At 46.4% G+C, this 20,351-nt stretch overlaps 1 protein-coding gene across 1 annotated transcript; it reads left to right on the top strand.

Moving 5' to 3' along the window:
* The first annotated feature begins 222 nt into the window (after positions 1 to 222).
* On the top strand, positions 223 to 16,329 carry LOC120704952 (probable protein transport Sec1b). Its single transcript, XM_039989504.1, has 21 exons — positions 223 to 286; positions 365 to 423; positions 745 to 826; positions 1,034 to 1,112; positions 1,230 to 1,280; positions 1,387 to 1,483; positions 1,575 to 1,607; positions 2,000 to 2,128; positions 2,945 to 3,130; positions 3,243 to 3,326; positions 3,406 to 3,501; positions 3,585 to 3,655; positions 4,237 to 4,333; positions 4,954 to 5,079; positions 5,175 to 5,270; positions 14,944 to 15,063; positions 15,171 to 15,248; positions 15,586 to 15,785; positions 15,903 to 15,996; positions 16,092 to 16,181; positions 16,294 to 16,329. Exons 1-21 carry the CDS (start codon positions 223 to 225, stop codon positions 16,327 to 16,329), a joined length of 1,968 nt encoding a protein of 655 aa, XP_039845438.1.
* The last annotated feature ends 4,022 nt before the right edge of the window (positions 16,330 to 20,351 follow it).

Here is a 20,351-nt window from a genome sequence, read left to right as displayed (position 1 = left end):
GCCTGCTCCCTCCCTCCGTCCCTCCTCCCCTTCCCTCCCCACCCCGCGCGGGCATGCGCGCACGCACCTATCACGCACCCACTGCGCTCGTCGCCATTCCCGGCCGGCTAAATCAGGATATAGGCTAGTGCGGGAGCGACAAGAGGCGGGGGAGGAAGAGGGAGCTGCTCGTGGTGGTGCGGAGGTCGTCGATCGGATCGGCTCGGAGTCGTCGGCGGCGAGATGTCGATGGACTTCGGCGCCCCGGCGGATGACCCCAAGGTCTTCCGCAACATCTGCCGCGACCGTACGTGCACGCGCGCGCCTCTGAACCGGCTCTTCGATGGCCGCCTCCCACAATCTCAATCCGCTTTGCGCTCTGCAGGGATACTGAAGGACTTGCTGAAGCCGGACAAGGATAAGGAGACCAAGAGCTCGTGGAAGGTAATTTTGATACGTGTGCACAGCTGCTTGATTTATTTATGCATACTCTGCTCGCCCCTTGCTTGCTGCCAATCTGTTCAGAATGTACCGTTTTGAACGAAAAAAGTTCACATTCATACATTTGAGTGTGTCATTTGGTCGAGAAGCCAATCCTCGTGTCGTATTCCTTCACGTTGCTGTTTTCTTAATGCAACAAGCGTGGCTCTTCCCCCAAGTTATGTGATGATCCTGGCACATTTGCTATGGAAGTACCCCGATCAGTCTGAGCACTACTAATTAGTTGCGGTGGTTATCTGAGCTACAAATTTGTCACATTTGCAGGTTCTTATAATGGATAAGTTTACAGTGAAGATCATGGGTTATGCTTGCAAGATGGCGGAAATCACCGATGCAGGGATTTCGTGTAAGTTTCCCAGACCTGGATGCATGATCATCTAGAAGAAAGTAAATGGGTGGTGATTACCATCTTCTGACTGCGTTTCCTTGGAAGACACCTGTTTTTGGCCAATAACACTTTTTTTTGAACGAACGTTTTTAACCAATAACATTTGGGCAGAGCTGATTGGTTGAAGGAGTTTATGTATAATAATCTTACTGTCATATCCTGCAGTGGTCGAAGATCTGTTCAAGAGAAGGGAGCCGATGCCTTCAATGGATGCAATCTACTTTCTGCAGCCACTGAAAGAGAAGTAATTTTCAACAGGCGCTGCTATGCCCTGTGGCAGCATCTTTTTACTATGTGGCATAAAAAATATGTTACTCATCTTAAGCTCTCTTCTCTGATGCATATTTCCTGCAATCTGCAGTGTCATAATGCTCCTCTCCGATATGTCTGGGAGATGTCCACTGTACAGGAAGTGCGTTGAATTGGCACCTCCAGTTTGTAGCTAGAATTTCATTTCCAAAAGCTTCAGATGTAATAAATTTTGAGTCACACGCTGATGATTTCACTTCAAACGCTAGGGCATACATCTTCTTTAGTTCACCGATTCCTAAGGAGCTGGTATCTTACATAAAGAATGACAGCAGTGTAATACCGCGGATTGGTGCACTAAGAGAGGTAGGTTATTTCACAATGTATCTTTCATTGCTTTGAGCTATGGCACAAGTTCTTCTAATAAATTCTAATGTTGTGATTCAATTGGTTGCAGATGAATTTGGAATTCTTTACTATTGACATGCAGGTATTCAGCTTTCAATCTACATCATTTCAATAAATTCTGAGACTAATACATAAAAGTAGCATATGCACTTGATTATTTTCTCCTTTTCTGGTCGGTGTCAGCTACAAACATTCAATATAAATAATTAACAACATAGTGTTGTGATCAAACTATTGTTGTTGTTGGTTTTGTTACATAGATTGGAACTTCTGCACTTGCGTTATGAAAGAATTAAATGGTTTTCAAATTTCCTAGTATGGTGGAAATATTCATGATTTTCTTAAAAGTGACAAGCATAGGAATTCCATTCGTAAACATGCTGGATGCACTTGTATTTGCATGTCTTGGTCTCATGCTGACTGTTTATGATATGATGATCACTCTACTACTAACTTTATCTGTCATATATGCAGGGCTTCGTAACTGACCATGATACGGCGCTGACTGATTTATATGGCCCAAGTGAACATAATTCCAAAACATTCAACGATACTATAAGCACGATGGCTACTCGCATCGCGACCACATTTGCATCATTGAAAGTACGTTAGTGAACTCCATTGCTACAGTCTATTCATGCCCACTGATATTAGTAGAAAATTCCTTTTTTTTTATTAACACAGCCAGCTAAGGTATGTATCACTTCCATAAAGACAAGCAGTGTAAAATTATCAGAAAAGGCAATAAATTTCATCATATGTGTTCATAGTTAGTTTTCATACTAATTGCTTGAATCTTTACTGACAAACATGTTAGCTAGCAGGATGGTTACATTGTGATATATGCTCGTTTACCTAAATTGCACCAGCGTGTTTTTACTTGATCCACATTACAATTTACCTTGGTGCACCCCTCGTGTTGGGCAACTACAGTCCAGAAGTGACAACCCAGAACATCCTCACTTGAACTAAACTTATGCACATACAAGAAGGTCGTTTGAATTCAAATGAAGATAATATGACATAGTATACTCTAGATGGAACTTGATTAAAACCATGATATAGATATACTAGTAGCAAACGTTCTGAAGTCTAGCATTCTCTAACTTTTTGACTAACTTTATGAAAAATACACTAAATCTGGAACATCAAGTTAGTTTTATTATATCCACCATGAAATATGGCTCAACAGTGCAATAGAGAAGTTTAACTTAGTGCAAAACTAAAATTTCTTACATTTTGAAAAGGAGGGAGTGGTCTACAATGCTAACTTTAGATTTCCTGCATTTACGACTATCTCCTATCTTAATTAGCAACAAGGCAACTAGATCTTTAGCTCTATTGCACTATTTTATGAATAAATAGCCTTATTATTCCCCTTTTTTATTAAACACGAAAGCTGATTTAAGTACTTTGCAGGAATTTCCATGTGTGCGGTATCGGGCCCCAAAAGGAGATGCTTCCGCAACTACTAAATTTGACATGGTTCCAAAGTGGCTTGCTACTGCTGTTTGGGATATTGTGTCAAAATATAAATCAACAATTCCTGAATTTCCCCAGAAGGAGACATGTGAACTACTCATTGTTGACAGGCCTATAGATCAGGTGCTAAAGCATAACCTTTTATTCATCTTAAAAGTATAGTAAAGATCGTCAATATAGCAAACAGCATCAATATATTCATGACAGCTTAAAACAATTTCATATGACTGCAAAGATAGCACCTGTTATTCACGAATGGACCTATGATGCAATGTGCCATGATCTACTTGAAATGGATGGTACCAAATACATATACGAGGTAATTGTAATATCATATTAGTAAAGAGCTACTAATTCTCTTTAGTTTCCTTATTGTTAATGTTATTTTCTGTTGGAAGGTATCAAAGGCAGGTTCGGAACCTGAACAGAAGGAGGCTGTATTGGAGGATCATGATCCTCTTTGGCTTGAGCTTCGCCATGCTCACATAGCTGATGTGAGTCTTATGTGTTTTATTGGTGCATTTCAATCGCTTAACTATATTTGGTCTATTATTCCTAACACTAATTAAAATGCCAGGTTAGCGAGAGATTGTACGAAAAGATGAATAATTTTGTTTCCAAGAATAAAGCAGCACAACTACATTCAAGGTGCATAACCTTTCTCAATTTCGAATGTAATTGTGGGTGCTTCTTTTGGGCACGGTGTATCCTAGTACAGTATTTCATAAGAATGCCCAGGGCCGGATCCAGAAACAAATCAAGCCCCGGGCTGCATAGCTAACTTCTTACTAGCTTCAACATTTTACCTATTTTCTAGATTGCTGTACCACTGTCGATTTAGGCTTAGGACCCGGGCTGCAGCACAAGCACACGGGGCCTGGGACCGCCACTGAGAATGCCTCATATTTTTTAGTCATATTCTATCCCAACCCTTGTGCTGGATATTTATCTGTGGCACAATTATTCAAAGGTCAAATATGACCATTTGCATCTCGGTAGCGTATAACATTCTTTTTAACAAGTGATTTTATTTGGATTTAATGCTGCAAGGCAAGTGATACAGAAACACTTATATTTTAAGTTAAACTGTAGCTTTAGTTTGTATTATATATAAAAGGTCTATCACTAGGTATTGGCACAAAATTTGCTTCTGATGCCAGACCATAAAATGCATAATATTTTGAAATTCTTGCATAATAAATGATAGTGGTGTTTCCATTTTCAACTAGAGATGGTGGTGAAATCTCAACAAGGGATCTGCAGAAAATCGTTCAAGCCTTGCCACAATATAGTGATCAAGTTGAGAAATTGACACTACATATAGAGGTAGATTGTTGCTCTCAAAGAATATCTGCCCTATATGCTTTCTGTTCTGATGTTTATTCTTTTTCCTTACAAGTCATCACTTACCATTTCCTATATTTATAAATTTAAGGGAATTGGGAACTTAACTTTCATACAGATTCAAGAAGAAAATTATATTAGCATTAAAAAATTATATTATCTTATATGGTACATAATTATAAAGGGGCGCCATAAGATGGTTCATGGCTCATGATGGATTATGGAATCTATTGCAGCCACGGTAGAAAATAAATTATTTAACATGGTAAGGAATGTCATTATCGTCCTTTGCACATTTACATGTTTTACCCACATAGTTAAGCATAGAATATAGTTCAAAGCAAGAAGTTGTCGTTTAAAGGCATTTGTTTTCACCTTAACGCATGTTTTCCATATTTAGTTCATGCATCATATGGCTCAGTGCCTTGCATTTGAACGTCTTTTGGGAACATTGCAGAAGACTTTGTGTCATCTCATTTATAGAAGAAATAAAGTTCGTTAGGTTACAGGCCCTAACTGCTATTTTGAACAGCAACCTTTGTTATATTTACCTCTAATTTCAATTGATGAGTACTAAAACTTTCGACTGGTCTCCTTTTCAGATTGCTGGAAAAATTAATAGGTTTATCAGGGAGTATAGGCTCCGTGACATTGGGCAGCTGGAGCAGGACCTGGTTTTTGGAGATGCAGGAGCGAAGGAGGTGATCAACATCCTTAGGTCAAAGCAGGTTTGTTCAGAAAGAGAAACGAAAAACCGGCTTGCTGCTAAGTCCCATTCAGTTTTGTTTTGTTCTTTGCTTGACATGCTTGTTCTACTATCAAGGATATGAGTCCAGAAAACAAACTGAGGTTGCTGATTATATATGCAATTGTATATCCAGAAAAGTTTGAAGGTGACAAAGGCGATAAGTTGATGCAGGTATTTCACATCAATTTTTGACTGCTATGAGCTATTGATTGTAGTGCACGCCTTATTCAAGATGCAAAGATATTTGGAATGTGCCATATATGTGATATCTTATTCTAGTTGCTAAATCCTACATAATTCCCATATGGCTCTCTCAGATTAGTACATGTCAATAAAAAAGCAACTTGTGCTTAAAATTATCATGTGGTTAGTCACACTACGGATTGCAGATTAAGCTAATATCAGATCTTGATTATTTATAGGGAATAATAAAATTGTAATGTGCATTGCTTCTGCGTAGGAGTAAATGTATGAATTAGGATCACTACTTGGCAATAACTAAAGGTACCATGATCCCATTTTTTCTGTATGAGGTAGAAAATGCTCATGCAACTATTTCGACTACCTTATGATGCAATTCGTAAAGCTTGGACATAAATCCAGCTCAGTAATAGTATTAAAATAAGTTTAATCTTTCTAATCACTTCAGGTTGGCAACCTTGTTATGATCAGTGCAACACAATGGCTCGTCTCGTCTCTCCCCCTCCCCCCCACCCGACGCTCACCCTACCTCCAGCCTCCCGCCGTTGTCCACTCCGGCCACGGCGGCCACCCCCACGGCTGCGGCTCCCTTCTGCCCGGCCTCCCCTGCTAACCCTGCGTCGGGTGCTTCCTCCCAGTCTCCTCCGGCTGCGGGCGCTGGTCGCTCCAAGGCCCTGCGTTGGAGCGATGACTCTCCATCTTCGGCTGACTCTGGTGGCGCCCCTACCTTCAAGACGGTCCTTCTTCGCGGCGCAACCCGTGCACCGGCAGTCCCTCGCCGGGCAGCTTCTTCACCGGCCGCCACTGGGGCTGCGACTGGTGCGCCTCGGTTCGTGCTGCGGACTGCGGACCGCAGGGTGCCGCCGGCTGTTCTGCGGACGAACGTTGATGGCTGGAGGAAAGTGGAGAGTCGCCGCACTCGCTTGGAGCGCAAGAAGCTAGAACGCCTGCCCCGTCGACCGGTTCCGGTGGATCTCCGGGGAAGGTGTTTCAACTGCTTCTCGCCGCGTCACCGTGCGGTGGGGTGCCGCTCCGGCCCCGCTGCTTCTTTTGCTGGGAGATTGGCCACCGGTCGTAGACCTGCCGTGGTCGTGGCCGGGCGCTCGTGTCTGGCGACGCTGCGCCGCCGCCCCCTGGGCCGCAGCTGGTTTGGCGGCCGGTAGCTGCGCCACGCTCCTTCCCGCCCCTCACGGCTTCCATGGCTGGACAGACGGTGGCGGGGGAGAGCGGTGGTGGTCGCAAACGTCGCGGCCACAAACGCGGGCGGCGGGGGTCCTCTGGTGGCGACCGACGGTGCCTCCCCGTTCATTTGCCCCCGGCGATGTTCAGGACGTTACCTCCGGCGTGAGCTCCCCGTTGACCTCTGACAGTGGTGACCGGCCTGTTGTGACGGAACCGCCAAATTAAAACTCTAATTAAGCGTAATGGCCGTCACTTGAACACATCGGGCTCATTAGCTTAACGGCTTAATTTGGCGATCCTTTCGCAACTCACGTCCCGATCGAAACATCACCGATAGTCCCACGCGAAGGTGGGCGCAGATGGTACAAGCACGACACATATTTGAATATACAACAAATATACATAGAACTTGACCTTAAGTTTTACAAACCGAGTTTGAATAAATACATAATTCACAAACTTTATAATACTGAAATCCTGATTCGTCTAGAGGAACGGGGCCTACAGCTACCAAAAATGAGTTCGTCTAGAGGAACGGGCCTACAGCTACCAAAAGTGAGCCCTAGAGACATCCCTAACTAGACGTCCGGCTCCACGACCACCCATCCCTCTGCATCCCGGCGGATGAACTTGGCGCAGCAGGGACAGAAGTCTACGTCTGCGTGCCCTGAAATAATGTTGGCAACAAACCCTGAGTATTCTAATACTCAGCAAGGCTTACCCGACCAGTGGGTATAACTTAGCCCACATAGCTAGACATGCAAGGCTTTTGGCTGGTGGTTATTTTGCAGAAAAAGCAACTAAGTAATTCCTTACTTTCATTATTTTAGCTTCAGATTCTATAAAAATTACTCGACTCCTAACATCCTACATCTCGCGAGTGCAGGAGATCACTCGTCTTCTACCGGTAACATTAAGCTTAGCACAACTATCGTCCTATACATGCTAGTATAACTCCGGGAATCCTATGAATCATGCAACTAGAGTTCCAAACAATTCCTGAACTTAATGCACAAGTAGTAGAAACATACATAGGTGTCTAAATTTAAAATACTAGGATGTGCACCGGGGCTTGCCTTGCGCCTGCTGCTCAACACTGGGGCCAGACGGGCCTTGGGCCGGGTGCTCACACCTCTCCTCTTGGGCTTGCGTCGTTTGCTCTTGTGGTGCCGCGATCGCCTCAAAGACGGCTCCCTCAGATGCGGATGCTACACGTATGCATATGAATTAAATGAGTGCAGCCCAAGAACGTAACTAGTTTACTTTAACTGAATTACCCTGCGGACTGTCCGCGCCCGAGTGGCGGACTGTCCGCCGCACTATCCTACCAACCCAGCAGAGGCAACAACGTCTCTGGAACTTTTTCCCACTTTACCTGCGGACTGTCCGGCCACCCCTGGCGGACCGTCCGCAGTTCAAGTACTCAACCCACCAGAGACGAAAACGTCTCTGGACAATTTCCTAGACTCTACTGCGGACTGTCCGCGCCCAAGTGGCGGACCGTCCGCAGTTCACCCCTGCGAACCCCCAGAGACGACATCGTCTCTGGAACAAATTCAAGCCTCAACGGCGGACCGTCCGCTCCCCCATAGCGGACTGTCCGCAGTCAACCTTGCAAAAACAACCAGAGGCAACATCGTCTCTGGACAAAAACTAACCTGACCGGCGGACCGTCCGCGCCTCCCAGGCGGACCGTCCGCGATAACTAATTTCTGACCTTCGCCCTAGGCGGCAGCAAGGGCGGCGGCGACGGCGGAGGCCGTGCTCCGGCGCCGACGACACGTCACGGAAGGGGAAAAAAAGGTTGTGAAGCATAAGGGACTCACCACGAATCCATTCCCGCGGTCGGTTCGAGTGGAGGACGACCGGAGAGGCGGATCGGCGGTGGGGCAAGCTTCAAGCACCTCCAATGGTGTCCGGCGGTGGTGGAAAGATTCCGGCCGGGGAGAAGCCGGTTTAGGGGTTTAGGAAGGTGGAGGAGGTGCCGAGGAATGTTCCCATGCGAGGAATCAAGGTTTGGTGACGGAGGAGGGAGATCGAAGCAAGGGGCAACGATGGCGCGGGAGCTCGAGCTCCGCTCGGCTCTGGAAGGAAAGAGGAAGAAGAGAGGATTGACGAGTGGGTCCCAAGCCCATCCAGATAAATATCTGGGCGACGCCTCGCGGACTGTCCGCCGTCACCTCGCGGACTGTCCGCGTGGTGGTTGTTACACCTGTCTCTGGGGGCAGACCGCGGTGCATCATCAACCGCTCCAACAGCATCTCGCTGCGGGAGGACGAGCTTTCGAGTGCTCTGGTCGTTTCGGCGTTCGGCAATTGCCTGGACAGTTCGGCGGAGTCCATCCGGGCTACGATCGCCGGACGTTTCGAGATCGAGGGGGATCGCCTTGTTCTGCACCACTTCGGCCCTTCCAGCTTCTTACTGTTCCTCCCGGACGAGGAGATGGCAACGAGAGTATACAACGGCGGGCAGCCTATCATAGCCGCCTCCCATCGTCTCCACGTCAGGCGGTGGTCCCGTTTCCTTCAGTCCACTGCTTCGTCCTTGCAGTCGTTGGTCGAGGTCGAACTACGCGGCATCCCGGCGCACGCTTGGGAGGTCGGCACGGCGGAGCAACTACTCAATCGCTACTGCGGAATTGGTGGAGTTCATCCCGACTCGGCGTGGCGTTGTGACGTCTTCAGGGTCGCCGCATGGTGTTCGTCCCCCGACCACATCCCTGCGGGCATCGACTTGGAGATCGTGGAGCCAGTGGTGGCGGGTGACGATCCTGAGACGGGGAAACGTTCCCTCGTCTACCCGGTGGATGTGTCGGTGTCGCCGTTCGATCGGTCCCCGGCGGCAGATGATCCCCCGTCTCCTCCACCTCCGGCCGATGACAATCGTCGTCGTAGGCGTTGGAGACGGCGTAGTGGCCTGTCTGCTGGGCTCCCTCCGGCGGTGGAGCCGTCGTGCGCTGCCCCGGCTCGCGTCCCGGTGCACTCGAGACTGGGGCCGGCTCATTCGAGGGCTGATTGCTCGGGCTCTGGCGCCCCCATTGATGGCGTTGCGCCCCAACACCCGCCGCCATCGGGCGGGGGCGGGCCCGAGGAGCCCCCCATCAATGCGTCGGCGGCCGTGGAACCTGCGGCTTGTGCGGTGGACCCGGTCGCGGCCCGCAGCAGCGGTGTTTGTTCGCCGAGTCCCAAGGCATCCGCGACTTTTGTTCCAGCGGACGACGCCCCTGCCGAGACGGTCTTCTTCAATACTGCTTCGCCAGCCAATCTCGTGGGATCCCCCGCCTCAGTTACCAAGGCGGATGTGGAAGGCCCCGTGGTGACTTGCGACCAGCGACGGTTCCCGCCAAGGGCTTCCCTCCCCCCTGCCGTCGAACAACGTCGCGCCGCGGGAACACGCCATGACACCCAGCTTCGACAACGCTCCGCTCGCGACTCCAGCCCCTGCGGCTTCTGCGGGAGTGGCTGTTGACGACGCGCCGCGGGCGCTTGGCTTGGGGTCCAGCAGCAGCTTCAACGACGACTCTTCTTCAGGACCTTCTGCTCTGCTCACGGCTGATGCTGGTGCGCCCGTCGACGTCGTGCAGCGGGGGCTTGCCATGGTGCCCGATTCCTGTGATGACACGGCAGTTTCTGCTGCGCTGGCCCGCATGCTACTGGTCGCAGAGGATACGCCTCCGGTGCATCCCCCCGACCCCTAGTTTGGTGGTGACCACGGCGAACGCTTCTCCCTCGGCTGTGGCGACCACAACTGCGACACCGCCAAGGGCTGCGACCACCACCACGACCACCTTGGCGGTTGCTCCGCGGTTCCATCACCCCTGGTTCCGAGCTTCGAACTGGTTTACTCTCGGCGCCAAAAGCAGTCGCACTCCGCGCTGGATGCTACACTACCTGGGGAGGTCGTCTCACCATCACGCCCTGATACTCCCAATTCAGGCTTGCGGAAGCGGTTCTTGGCAAAAATTACAAAGAAGACGGTGAAGATCCTCCCTAGTCCCTACACCAGGGGCGACCAGTTTGCGTTCTCGCACCCGTGCTCCCTGTGCCCCTCCACGGCGCAGCCGCCGCATAGCCGGGATGGAGCCAGATGTTCCTGGTGGTGGGGCACCTTCAAGAACAAAAAAGAAGGTGATGCGTGCCCTGAATCTTATTGGGGAGACTGCCGGCATCGACCAGCAGAGCTTGGAGGAGTACAGCAAGTTATTCACTGGCTCGGCGAGACTCCCGGACTCTCAGGCTCTGGCGCTTTCAGCACTCTTTGGTTGGGCCGCCCCTGATGAGGAGGAATTAGCGAGGATCACTGGCTATTAGTCTGTTCTAGCAAAGGTCGTTATTTTCTCTTCTTGTATCATGAATCCCTCCAAGATACTTTGCTGGAATGAGCGTGGATTAAACTCTAAGGCACGCCAAGATTCTATGAGAACACTAATCAACACTGGTCGAATTGAAGTGGTCTGTTTACAAGAAACAAAAATGTCCGGGATTTCTCGTGGGTGCATTCTATCTATGCTGGGTTCTGATTTTACCCATTGGGTGGAGTTGCCCGCAGCTGGTGCTAGTGGAGGTATACTGGTAGCTTGGCGGCATGATTTAGGACCAGCCACTGCCACTAGAATTGATAGTTTCAGTTTGTCAGTGAGATTCTCCCCGACCAGCTCGCAATCCTGGTGGCTTTCATGTGTGTATGGACCTCAAGGCAACGATAATAAAGTTCTTTTTATTCAAGAACTTCGGGCTGTGAGAACTGCTTGCCCTGGACCATGGCTACTGCTTGGGGACTTTAACTTGATTGCAAGTGTTGAGGAAAAAAATAGTGGGAATATCAACAAAGCAATGATGGGAAGATTTCGCCGCTTGATCAGTGACTTAGAGTTAAAGGATTTACCCCTGCTCGATCGCAAATACACATGGTCTAATCAGCAGAACTCGCTGACGCTTGTTAAACTTGACAGAGTGTTGTGCTCGGCAGATTGGGAGCAGCTATTTCCTAATTGTCTACTGCAGAGTTGCGCTACAGATGGCTTTGATCATTGTCCCCTTCTCCTAGGCTTGAATGATGTCCACCCCAGAAAGGCCAGATTTCACTTTGAAGCTTTTTGGACCAGCCTGGAAGGCTTTCAAGATGTAGTTGCTGCAGCTTGGGCATCTGAACCTGCCCCTCACTGCCCTTTTGACACCCTGGCAAGAAACTTCAGAGAAACAATACGAAATCTTCAGAGTTGGAGCCAAAAGAAAGTGGGCCACGTTAATTCACAACTAGCGCTGGCCAGGGATGTCCTACATCAATTGGAAATAGCACAAGATTGTCGTGGATTGTCCAGGCTTGAATTGTGGCTAAAGAATAAACTCAAGCCGCATTGCTTGGCTCTTTCATCCCTGCAGCGCACTATTGCAAGAAGTAGATCTCGAATCAGTTGGCTTAAGGAAGGTGACGCCAATACAGCTTTGTTTCATGCACAAGCTCGTCACCGTAAGAGGAAAAACTTCATCGCTAAGCTCACCACGGATGATGGGATAATTCTCACCAAGCACGGGGAGAAGGAGCAGAATATATTTGAATTCTACAACAACTTGCTGGGCAGGAGTGTTGACAGAGAGATGACAGTTAATCTACCGGAGCTGGGCATGCCAAACATTGACCTTCACGATCTTGAGGCACCTTTTTCAGAAGAAGTTTGGAAAACAATCAAGTCACTGCCTTCTAACAAAGCTCCTGGACCTGATGGTTTTACAGGCAAGTTCTACAAAGTGTGTTGGCAGATTATAAAACTAGACATAATGGCTGCAATTTCAGCTGTTTGGAGCAGAAAATTTGCTAACTTCGAGCTCCTAAATTCAGCCTTTGTCACTCTCTTACCCAAGAAAGAGGATGCATCCAGCGTCAAAGATTTTAGGCCCATTAGTTTGGTTCATTCTTTTGCCAAACTAGTAACAAAAATCCTTGCTAACAGACTTGCTGGTTTCCTAAACCAGCTGGTTTCTCCTAACCAGAGTGCTTTCATCAAAGGTCGTTTCATTCTTGACAACTTCATGTTGGTCCATCATACTACAAAATTCCTACACCAACAAAAACAGGCTCGCATTCTCCTCAAGCTGGATATTAACAAAGCTTTTGACTCGGTTTCATGGCCCTTCCTTTTGGAAGTTCTGAATCGGTTGGGTTTTGGACCAATTTGGTGTGATATCATAAGTGGGCTGCTTGGTACATCCTCAACTCATATACTACTTAATGGCTCTCCAGGAGAAAAGATATACCATCAACGTGGTTTAAGACAGGGGGGACCCACTGTCACCCATGCTTTTCATTCTTGTCATGGACGTGCTTTGTCATCTAATAAGGAAGGCTGTAGATGAGTGCATGCTACAGCCACTTTCTAGAAGGGCATTGCAACATAGAATATCCTTGTATGCAGATGATGTGGTGCTTTTCTTGAGGCCTTCGGCAAGTGATATTGAAATTACCTTGGATATTCTACAGCTTTTTGGTAAAGCTTCTGGGCTCACAACAAACCTCCAGAAAAGTAATGTTGTCCCCATACAGTGCACTGAAGATGACAAAGTCTTTTTGCAAGAATCACTGCCATGCCAGATATCTGAGTTCGCTTGCAAATACTTGGGAGTCCCTCTATCTCCTCACAAGATCACCAAAGCACAAGTACAGCCCATTATAGAAAAAATAGCAGACAGACTCCCCAGTTGGAAAGCTGATTTGCTTACTAAAGCTGGAAGATTGATTCTAGTACAGTATGTGCTCACCTCAATGCTCATCTACATTCTCTTGGCACTTGAGCTACCACCTTGTGCTTTAAAGGCAATTGATTAAATAAGAAGGCGCTTTCTGTGGAAAGGCAGAAAAGATGCTAGAGGAGGGCATTGTCTGCTTGCTTGGCCAAAGGTCACAAGACCAGTTTATTTGGGGGGGCTTGGCATTTCTGATCTCCAAAATTTAGGGTGGGTCCTGAAGCTCAAGTGGTTGTGGCTGCAGAAAACAGAGCCTGAAAAGGCATGGGCTTTCTTCCCCATCCAAGCTCAATCCCAGGTCCAGTCCTTCTTTGCAATGGCTGTGGAAACAGTAATTGGAAATGGCAAAAATACTCGTTTCTGGACAGATTGTTGGCTGGCAGGTCAGAGCTTTAAACAGACCCTACCAAATCTGTTCAATGCAATTGCAGTAAGAGCAAGAAAAAGAACAGTTTATGATGCTATCACTGGGGGTAGTTGGATTTCAAATATTAGAGGAGCCTTAAGTGTGCAGGTCCTGATTGAATATCTTCACCTATGGGAGCTTCTCTCCAATGTTGAGCTGCAGCCAGAGGTGGAGGACATACATATTTGGAAGTTCACAACTTCTGGAGTTTATTCCACCAAATCAGCCTATGAAGCTTTATTCACTGGGGCCATTCAGTTTGATTCATGGGAAAGAATTTGGAAGAGCTGGGCTCCAGGAAAATGCAAGTTCTTCATGTGGACTGTAGCACATAATCGGTGTTGGACAGCAGATAGACTTGCTAAAAGAGGCCTTAACCACCCACTGAAATGCCCACTCTGTGACCAGGTTGGAGAAACAATTGATCACCTGTTGGTCTCTTGTGTTTTCTCCTGACAGTTTTGGTTTAGTATCTTACAACATTTTGGTTTGCAAGCTATCGCGCCACAGGTAGATGATCTCTGTTTTATTGATTGGTGGGCTGAAGCAAGCAGCAGGTTTTCTGGTCAGGTCAAAAAGGGAGTTAATTCCATCATTATCTTGGGGTCTTGGTTAGTTTGGAAGCACCGTAACTATTGCGTGTTTGATGGGGGGGGGGGGGCTAATTTAGCTAGGGTCATGACAGCCTTTAAAGAAGATGCCCAGCTGTGGTCTGTAGCAGGGGCTCGAGGGGTTTCATATCTCCTTGCCCTTGCTCCTACCTCATGACTGCTCTAGTTAGGGGCTGTGGTCTGGTCCGTAGTAGTTTTTGTATAAGAGAGAGTGTGTGTAGGGTGTGTTACAGACTCTTTACCCCTGTAACTTTTTGATTTTGGGGCTCTTCCCCCTTTTTTTCCTTCTTAATATATTGATGCGCAGCTCTCCTGCGTGTTCGAGAAAAAAAAAGAAAAAAAGTTAATCTATCTCTGGAGGCGGTTAAAGCTAGTTAAGAGTAGCTTTTACATCATGTAATTGGACACTTGCATCCCAGTTCATCTAAATTACTTTTGCCTTATAAGCCATCTTTATGCTACCTGCGAAAAAAAATCCAATAACCCAGATTGAGTCATTGAGATAATCCTGGGTTGTATAGACTGAGACTGTTAATGTCATCTTGCATTACAGAAGATTTCACACAAGCTAAAGATTATGCTGTCATTTGGATCTTTGTTAACAAATTTTATAGAATAGCTTCGACTGTTTTTTGTTGACAAATTTCATGTAATGTTGTTTGTTCTATAGCTATATGACAGCAAGCTAATTTTTTGATATTCAGCTAGCAAAGCTTCCACATGATGATATGGATGTAATAAAGTGTTTAAGGTACTTGGAAGGTGTAGATACAAAAAAGTCATCAAGGACCGGTACTTTCTCTCTAAAATTTGATGCACAAAAGGTGAGCTCATGATTTTCTCTCTGTATAGAGATGAAAGTCATGACTTTGTACGAAATAACTTTCTACAGTCTTCCCCTGTATTCACATGCTTCCAATTTTTATTCCAGAAGAAAAATGCTGCCAGGATAGAAAAACAGGATGGGGAGGAAACATGGGCGTTATCACGATTTTTCCCACTTATTGAGGCATGTGCTTATTGACCTTCCCTTGTCTTCAACAAATATTACCTTGTGTCAGAATTATATGACATTCCAACAGCAAGATTGACCTGCATGCAGTTATATTTTGTTGTATAGTCCTGACTGAAGAGAGTATCTCCTTAGGTTTTTGTGGTCAAGAATTACTTACCATTAACCAAATAAAATTACTATTTAAATTTATGGTTAAGTATGTTGCCTTTATTCTTCAGAATTTTTCTTAAGTGCATGTGTTTTTTTTTCTACATTCAAGTTTTTTCTTCTGAATTTCGTTACAGGTTGAATTATCGGTTGTAACAGTTGGAGTTCCATGATTTATTAACAGGAGCTAATTGAGAAACTGAGCAAAGGTGAATTACCTCTGAAAGAATACCCATCTATGAGTGAACCAAGTTCTGCTCCTCAAGGTGCCACTCAAACAGCATCAACGGCAGGACCACCACAAAACCCACAGCCAATGTCTATGAGGTCAAGGCGGACACCACAATGGGCTAAGTCTCGGGCCTCTGGCGATTCTCAATCAAGGTATAAACATAATTTTCTGTTTGGATCGCTTGGGCCTTATGAATTTCGAGAAACACACCTACTTCAGTGGATTCCAAGCTTTGGCTACTTTCTTATCATAATAAATTGGATTGGCAGTGATTCTTCAGTCTTGAGACACTCATCAGGTGAGTTCAAGAGGCTAGGCAACCGGATTTTCGTCTTCATGATTGGTGGAGCCACTAGATCTGAAGTACGTTGTGTCTTTACTGCAAAATACATTAGTAATTTCGATTTCTGCTGTGTCGTATATATATTTATTTACCATTTCACACTCCAATGGATCAGTTGCGCACGGTGCACAAGCTTACAATGAAAATGAAGCGCGAAATCGTTTTGGGCTCTTCTAGCATCGATGACCCTCCGCAGTTCATTTCGGTAAAAACTCGATCTGTCTTAAGGTTTCCCATTTTGTTTTTCATCAATTCTTTCGCACTGGATTGCTGAAATTCAGCCTGCTCTGTTCATGCAACGACTCTGCCACATGCAGAAGCTGAAGTCGATAGGTAGCGCCGCTAACAAGTAGTTTGCATGCCGAGCAATGGAATGAACTCGCACCTTATAGTACTCGATATAAGGTACATTCTCTTCTTATTGGTTCAATCATTTTCGTTCCATTTTTTTACTCAGTCCGTAGTATATTAATTCGTTTGCTTTTGCAGCTTACAGCAGACACACTTGGCCAGTGAACAGTTCTACATTTATCAGGTTGATGTTGTCAATTGTCACCAATGATTGATGTCTGTCGAACTGATCACACGTTGTTCTTCTTTATTTTTGAGTTGAGGAAGTGAGCTGGCATATTAGGATGTAAAATAAGAGACGTGCGTACAACATTTTGTCCGTTTTTATTTTTTGGTGGTGTTGTTGACGAACAGATTAATAGAAAAATTGATAGGATGGTTTTGCCAACATCTCTACCTTCATTATCTTTGGCTATCAATCCCTTTCTAAAATATCGTATAGTTTAACAGCATAAGATTTAATTATGTTTTTAAATTCACAACAAAAAATACTTTTACAATATACAATTTGCATTCGCATGTTATCATTAACTATACAATTTTCTTGCAATTTGATGACCAAATATAGAAATATTTGACAGACAACAAAAAACTCGAATGACAACTTTCAAATGGAGAAAGCGGACCACCGGAGCACTTTGTCTTAAGTTTTAACCAATCGAAGCCATACCACCATGGCACCAACAACCTCGTTCAGTAGGGAGTATCCTTGTCCGTGATGATCGCATGCCCATGTTGATGTCGGACTAATAAGCTCCTACCGGTTAGAAAACGGCCTGTCTCGGGACTCCGTAACTGTCTCGGGAAAAACGAACGGGCCCATACATGGCGACGTCGCCGTCCGACACCAATCAGCCTCGAGGCAGGCGCACTCATGGCAGCGGCGGCGCCCACCTTACCTTGCCTCGTCTTCGACTACGGCGGCGAGCAGCAGCGCACGAAGCTTTTCAGCGTTTCCGACGGCGCGCACCGCGCGTGCGAGGTCGAGGAGCTGCGGGGCAAGCGGAGCTGGCCCACGTCGGCACGTCGCACGGCTGGGTGCTCGCGTGGGACCCGGCGACCGCGCCACGTTCCTGTGGAACCCGCCGCGCGCTCCGGGGGCCGCCGCCGACCAGATCGCGCTGCCGCCGCTGGCGCAGCCGCCGCCCTTGCGGTCCGTCTGCGCGCTGTCTGGCGACCCATCATGCTGCACGGTCGCCGGCGGACGATGCACGGTTCTGCTCGCCGAGCCGCCGCAGAGCACCATCCTGTGGTACTGCCACGCCGGCGGCACGGCGTGGACCAGGCACGAGTACGACCTGGGCAGCGCCAGCATCCGGGTGCCGGAGGGGGACGCGTGGTGCAAGCGCACCGTGCACCGCCTCGCGTCGTGCCGGGGCAGGTTCTACTACCCCCACTCGTCGACCCGGTGCGGCGTGATCGGCTTCTCCCCAGCCGCCGGCGCCGGGCTGCCGGAGCTCGGCACCGTGCCGATGAAAATGGTGCGGCCCCGTATCCCTGAGGGCGACTTCATGGCGACGGCGGCCACGTATCTTGTTGAGATCGGCGGCGACCTCCACACGGTGTGCGTGTGCCATGGCATCGACATCACCAGCGTCGCCGACGTCGGCGTCTACAGGATGGACTTCGCCAAGCAGGAGCACGTCAGGGTGGAGAGCATCGGCGATCGGGCTATTCTAGCAGGCTCCGGCAGCGGCTTTGGAGGGTGGTGTCCGGCCACCTAGTTCGGGCTGCTGCCCAACAGCGTCTACTGGATGAGCTCGGTGGACAGCCGGTTGCATGTGTTTTACATCGAACTGGGAGCAGAGGAAGTGCACGAGCCATGCAAAGGTGTTGCAGAGCCATCACGCAAGCCATTTTGGATAATTCCTGCGCATCCATGAACATCCGCATACGTATGGCTTTTGGTGCATCAGCATGCCTTTTGCTAACTATTGTTATCCTGAGTCAAATTATCTCAGGTTTGATCAAGTTTACGGGAACAAAAATCATGTCTAAACTACTAAATAAGTAAATTATAAAAATATATTTCATGATTGATTTGGTGGTGTTGTACATATACTCCCTCCTGCATCCTAAATTATTAGTCATTTTAGCATTTCTAGATATACAATTTTTATTATGCATCTAGACATAATATATATCTAGGAGCATAACAAAATTTATACATTTAGAAAAATCAAAGCAAATAATTTGGGACGGAGTGAGTATTGGGGTAAAAATATAAGTACCAGGTTACAAGTGGCACGACTGGGCTAGATTCGAGATAGGGGCGCGGCAACCACTCAACGATAGGTATGTTAGGTTTAGTTATGGCACCTCTGCCATTACATGCCATTACAACAATTCTGTAATTTAAATTTCCTAAGTCACCATGCCTTCCATTCCATGTCACCATGACCTTCCATTCCATGTCACCATGGCTCGCTATGGTACCCTCCTCCCAAACTTCACATCCATAACATATTTTCACGAAATGAAAGGACATCCTTTATTTGTTAGGCGAGTGAAAAAATGAGAAAAGTAATACACTCTCGCAGTACCAGTTATCCTCCACTATAAATGCCGGTCAATCATTGTTCAATAAGACATGTTGATAGTTTTTTATTGAGTAGGAAGGACACGTGACTGACTAATGAAAGGATCCAAAAATATTGAAAGTTTAATTGGGATCACGAACAGATCGAATAAGGTTCAGGGCATTACAATTGAGGCATTACAATTGAAGTTTGCAAATGATCAACGGTAGCATAAAACTCTTAGAAACACTCTTATTTCATGACAAATTCACAATCTCCATGAACCCTTGCCGGCAGCAGGAGCCTTGTTCATTCCTCATTTCTTGATGAAAGCGACGGTCTGCTCCTACAGCTCGACGCCCTACTCGGAGTTCCAGATGTAAAACAACAAATCAATTGTGAGACACGTATAAAACAGCATTGCAAACATCAAATTTGGGGGAAAATCAAACTAAATTTCGTCCAATGGGTAGATGAAATTTCAAATTTCGTCTACCCATTGGATGAAATTTGATTTTGTCTATCCATTAGACGAAATATAAATTTCGTCATGCTATCCTAAATGAAAACAGTAATAAATTGTTAATTCATGCATTAATATAATTTCGTCCGACGGTTAGATGAAATTCCTATATTTCGTCTACTGAAGGGACGAAATTAGTGCATTTCATCTATCCACCGGACAAAATCCATATTTCGTCCAACCAGCAGATGACTATGACCTATTTTTGTAATTTGAGAATTTCATAGTATTTTTCTGTAATTTGAGTTAAAATTTGTATTAAAAAAAATCGTTGTGAAGTGATAAAATATTAGCCTGGTCAGGAGTTTTGCCATGAATTACCTCCTCTAGAATTTATCTATGAAATCTTTTAGCTGGTACTCCCCTATGAGGATTTCCAGAACATCAAGCAAAGTTGTCAAAGTAGCATAAACCTTCTTCATTTCCATAGCCCTAGCTCCCATCCGGATCATAGCAAACAAAATGGAATAGCACGAGCAGTATCGTATCACACATAAGATTTATTTCAAGGAATGACATAACGGGGTAAGCCCTAGAGGGGTATATATTTAGGACTTAGGAGGATAGGATAGGCGAGACTGCATTGTTTCCATTGAATTAATGAAAATTGATTTGACAGCCTGAAGGAAAATTGAATTTATAAAGGGCACGGAAAGCCCTTTATAAACACCTGGAGAATAGAATAACACTCAATTAGCTTAGCATCAATCCTGTTTAAAAACGTGGCCTAGTTTTGGTTCCACAAATTAGATTCTGCTCTAGCGGACAGAGTAGATGGATCACTCAACCCTATTTCTTGTTGATGGAGGAGAACCCAAAGGGGGAGGGATGTTATAACATGACATAATAGTAGCTTCAGTGAGAAGTTCTACTTGACATAGTAGCACTGTGAGACTCTAGTGGTTCGACAATAAGAAGGCAATGAGCTACCTAGCAGACATCAAAGAATGCATAGAGAATGAGTAAGCAGCAAACCACAACC

Source organism: Panicum virgatum, chromosome 4K (assembly GCF_016808335.1).
Source record: "Panicum virgatum strain AP13 chromosome 4K, P.virgatum_v5, whole genome shotgun sequence".
NCBI lineage: Eukaryota > Viridiplantae > Streptophyta > Magnoliopsida > Poales > Poaceae > Panicum > Panicum virgatum.
Note: the sequence above shows the minus strand (reverse complement) of the source record. Positions and strands in the feature narration are given on the sequence as shown.